The sequence below is a fragment of the Daucus carota genome, chromosome 3 (assembly GCF_001625215.2).
Source record: "Daucus carota subsp. sativus chromosome 3, DH1 v3.0, whole genome shotgun sequence".
NCBI classification, from domain to species: Eukaryota; Viridiplantae; Streptophyta; class Magnoliopsida; order Apiales; family Apiaceae; genus Daucus; species Daucus carota.
Window position 1 is genome coordinate 37036368 of NC_030383.2, and position 4506 is coordinate 37040873.

General features: G+C 33.7%; 1 protein-coding gene across 7 annotated transcripts; it reads left to right on the top strand.

The window, feature by feature from the left end:
• Positions 1-1204: 1204 nt before the first annotated feature.
• LOC108211964 (uncharacterized) lies at positions 1205-4217 on the top strand. Of its 7 annotated transcripts, none has more exons than XM_064088678.1 (7): positions 1205-1447; positions 2072-2158; positions 2475-2549; positions 2898-3064; positions 3282-3339; positions 3572-3631; positions 3721-4217. In XM_064088678.1, the coding sequence occupies exons 4-7, from the start codon at positions 2930-2932 to the stop codon at positions 3780-3782; spliced, it is 315 nt and encodes a 104-aa protein (XP_063944748.1). In that variant the 5' UTR covers positions 1205-1447; positions 2072-2158; positions 2475-2549; positions 2898-2929; the 3' UTR covers positions 3783-4217. The 7 variants fall into 7 exon arrangements, with proteins under 7 accessions (XP_063944748.1, XP_017239189.2, XP_017239186.2 ...); XM_017383700.2 differs by having other exon boundaries at positions 1433-1544; XM_017383697.2 differs by lacking the exons at positions 1205-1447; positions 2898-3064 and adding an exon at positions 1533-1596.
• The last annotated feature ends 289 nt before the right edge of the window (positions 4218-4506 follow it).

Below are 4506 nucleotides of genomic sequence, written 5' to 3' on the forward strand. Positions count from 1 at the left end.
TAGACCTCTTGAACCTTCATAAGTTTCCAATGCATCCCAAATCTTTTTTGCAGATTTAAGAGATGATACTTTGTCATATTCAGCTTGATTCAATCCATTGATGAGAGTGCTTCTAGCCTTTCCATTTGCAGCAATTTTTGTTAATTCTTCAGAAGTGAGATCACCAACATGTCAAGCCTTTCCATCCTTATCAAGGTATTCATAAGGACCTCTTTATGCAACCCTTAACATTTAGTGCGTCTCTGGATAGATGAGCTTCCATTTGTCCTTTCCACCATTTGTAATTGTAATTATCTCAACTGGTGAGAAGTAGAGCTTTAAAGTCCGATTTTTCCTGAAATTGATCAGCCATTTGATCGATACTTTTTCTATCACAGAAATGTAAGTAAATTTGCTCTGATACCAAATGAAATTAAATCTAGAGGGGATGAATAGGTATACAATGGCTGACTATGTCAATTTTAAGATTTTAACGAGTATTATATATAGCTTACTGTTTTCAATTCACTGCTAAATTGAAAATAGTAAATTATAATACTCTAATACCAATTTTTAGGATCCTAATACTAAACACTACACCAAAAATAACAACCTGTTGGAGATGGTGTGGTATAACTTTTATAGTGTAACAGCCAGAACCATTGTTCAAATTCGGAATATGCTGGGGAACCAACAACACACATCATGTATTTTTTATATATACATGATTTCAAGACTAAAATATTTGAGCGCTCTAAATACACAGCTTGCTTGCCCGAGCACCGTACTGACAAAAAATAAAGAGGTGGTTTACGTACATGGGGTTGCATTGAGTACTAGGGAATCTTGAGGATAACTATGGCACCGAATCGAGAATCGAAATCGAACCGAAAACCGTCAAAATCGCACGGTCCGAATAAAAATCACACCGATACTTCGGTTTTGGTTTTCAAGAATTTTAAAACCAAATACAAACTGAATCGAACCGCAATAATATTTATATTAATTTAATTATTTATTTTATATATTTAAATACAATATATAAATTATATGTATAATATAATATATATTAGGTTTAACAGCCTGTTGTCTACTGTCTGCTGATGACTGGCCTGTTGTATGCTGTAATCTAGTATCTGCCTGACTACTTACTTTAGATCGCGTGCTAACACTGCTTACTTTAGATCGCGTGCTAACAGCCTTCTTTTGATGTATTCTAATCTATGTACATTATAATTGCTGTTGCCTCTTTGCTACAGTATTTTACCTCAGCAAAGAATTTGTCCTCCATTTTGCAATTAATTACAATGCTGCCACTGCTCTTCTATCTTTATGAATGGACAAAATACTAACACGTAGCCATCTGTTCTCTCCTTTCTGCGCCAGAACCCACGTGCTCACTCTTACGGATGTACACATACAAAATATAATTGAAGATCCACGTTAGCAGTCTCGCCAAGCTTCTGCCGTAAGTTTTGTATACTGAAATGTACTTAACTGCAAACACTACACACAAATTCCAAGAATTTAAATTTGAATAAAGTGAACTCAAATAAAAAGATGAGGTATCTCTGCTGCTATCTCCTTTTCTCTCTTTTCATTCGTAATATTTCTTCCGTATGATCTCTATTCGAATTTTAATGATTTATTTGTCTTTTAATTGCACGTTAAACTTTCGTTCATGAAGTGTTTGATGATTTGCCTAAAAGAAAAGGTTAAACTTTGTCAATATTTTTTGTATATGACTATATGGGTTTTGATTAGTAAGTTGATTATGTTGTATATGCTTACACTTTTATGACTATATGGGTTTTGATTAGTAAGTTGATTATGTTGTATATGCTTATACTTTTATGTTTTTGGTGTATCTTGATTTTTTAACGATTCATGGAGTTGTGCTTCTTTATGATGGTTGTTTCCAGGTGCACAAATTTCTTTGCTTAATTTGAGTATTTAATGTTAATATAAGCAACACCGTGGTAAAGAATATAAATTTGAGTGAAACATGTAGATGTTAAATGGGTCAAATCTTTAGAGAGAAGATGATTGCTAAAGCTTGACCTGGCTAATATTTTGATGTTCATATGTGTAGAGAAGGAACGTGTATGGTGCTTGGGAGCAATATCTTGGGTTGGAGCACCCTGACAATACTCCTAAAAGAGCTTTTGCTGCAAACCAGGTATAAATTTTTGCTGTATGAGATGATATGAGGTTGGTTTATTTGTTGGATGTTTATTAAAATGCTTGGCTGATGGGGGAGATAATGCAAGCATGTTATTAATATTACAATTTTGATGATATATGTGAAATAAATTTAGGATGGTTTGGTCTAAGAAATCAAATGGGGAGTTAATTGAGGATTCACAGAATCAATTTCTTTATACATGGCTGCTCAATATTTAATTTTCAACCAGATGTAACAATTTTTTCCACTTGATTTGTAATGTGAGAATTAACACCCTTTTTTGGGTATATGTACTTTCTTGGAATTTCAGTGGAATTTTGTGTTCTTACCACTGGGAAGGCCAGAGTATTTGCTGGACTCGGATGTCGTATCCAGCCGTTCCCAGGTGCACGAATTTCTTTGCTTAATTTGAGATTTTGAGTGTTTAATGTTAATAATATAAGCAACACCCCGGTAAAGAATGTAAATTTGAGTGAAACATGTAGATGCTGCAAACCAGGTATAAATTTTTGTTCTATGAGATGATATATGAGGTTGGCTTATTTGTTGGATGTTTACTAAAATGTTTTGCTGATGGGGGAGATAATGCAAGCCTGTTTATGTACATTATAATTGTTGTTACGCCTTTGCTCAAGTATTCTGCCTCTGCTGAAAAATTGCCCTCCAACTTCAGTTTATTTACAACCCTGCCACCGCTTATACTTACTGCACTTGATTTATGAATGGACACAAGCTTGCCACGTTGCCGTTCTTTTTCTTCTCTCCATGATGCAGTACAAGGCCACATGCACTCACTACACATACAATACAAAACACATACAAGAGAGCATTAAAGAAAATGCAAAGTTTCTGGGCGAAGCTTTCTCGCCGCCTGCAAGGACGAGCCACCACCTGCAATTTGTAATATATTATAATTTTTTAACAATTCAAATTTCAAAATTGCAAAATTCAAATTAGGGTGTAGATTAGTAGTTCTACATATTTCTGTTCTTGCTGCGTAATTTATTTTGCAGACCATGACATATATTTGAATGGAATTGATTACCCAAAATCTGTTTTTGTTCATTACATGTTTGTTTTTTAGCTCTTTACCTGACTATAACCTGTGCTTTTGTAGGATGAAGGGGATTCCACAAGATCGTGGCACCTGTTCACCTCTGGAGATATGGTCCAAGGTTTAATTCTTGAAATTTTTCGCCTTCTGATTATTGTTTATTTCATTCGCTAATATTTTTAATAAAGCTTGCAATCTTTTGCCTTCTGAATAATGTTATCCTTAATCGCTGATGTTTCTTATCATTTCTGTCATTTTGTGGATAATGATAACATTGGTTTATAGCTTATTTTCCCCTCTGTTTTATGTGTTGAACTTCATAAAACAATTTCTTAAGAAAACCTTCATTTCAGAGTGTTCCACTGCTAAAGATCCTCAGTTTTCTGAGGATTCTGACAATGGTTATTCTTATGGTTAGTATGCCATGTACTTTTACAATTTGCCTGCTTAACAGAATCTCTAGATCAGCCAATTTTGATAGGATTTAACTTGGTTTTCACAGGTTCTTCCAGCACTGATGATGACTGCAACCCTGCTATGGATGTAGATACCGGCAGTGGTTAGTGCACTTTCTTTAAAAGAAGGTGCTTGAGAAAGTTTGAGGTTGCTTAATTAAACTACTTTAATTATGTTCTTTAAATGAGAGCATGCTCCAGCTGCATACTTTCCATAGTGTTTTAACCTTTTTGACAACAAGGTAATACAATCAAAACTCATTTGAAATCAGTGAAGCCAACATTATGAAGCAAAGTAAATGTACAGGGTTACAAATATCTGTCACGAATGCAAGCTAAAAGAAACTGAGCCAAAAATACAGCAAATCACAACTCAAGACACGCAGACAACATCATCAACCTTTCATCTACAAGGATTATCGGATCTCGACGATCATCAACAATCAGTAAAAGTTGACAGCCTGAAACAACTTTATATTTGGATTATAATATTTTTGTAATCGTTTCACAATGAACTCTTAATTAACCTTATCATATATTTTCGTCAGCAGCTTGAATGTTTGTAATGATTCATTAAATATGTTATCATGCTATCTAAAGAACATTGAACAAAAACTCAAGTAAAATTTCTTTTGATATTATAAAGCCCAGCAACGCGGGCATAAATACTAGTTTAGATACTTTCTCTGTCCTCCTCATTTCTTTACATTACTTTTCGGCACGCTTTTCCACACTTATTTAAAATATAGTTCCATGATATATTTTTTTTAATTTTTTTTCTCTGAATAAAAATTTGATATTTAAATTTTTATTCAAAAAAAAAATTTAGAAAA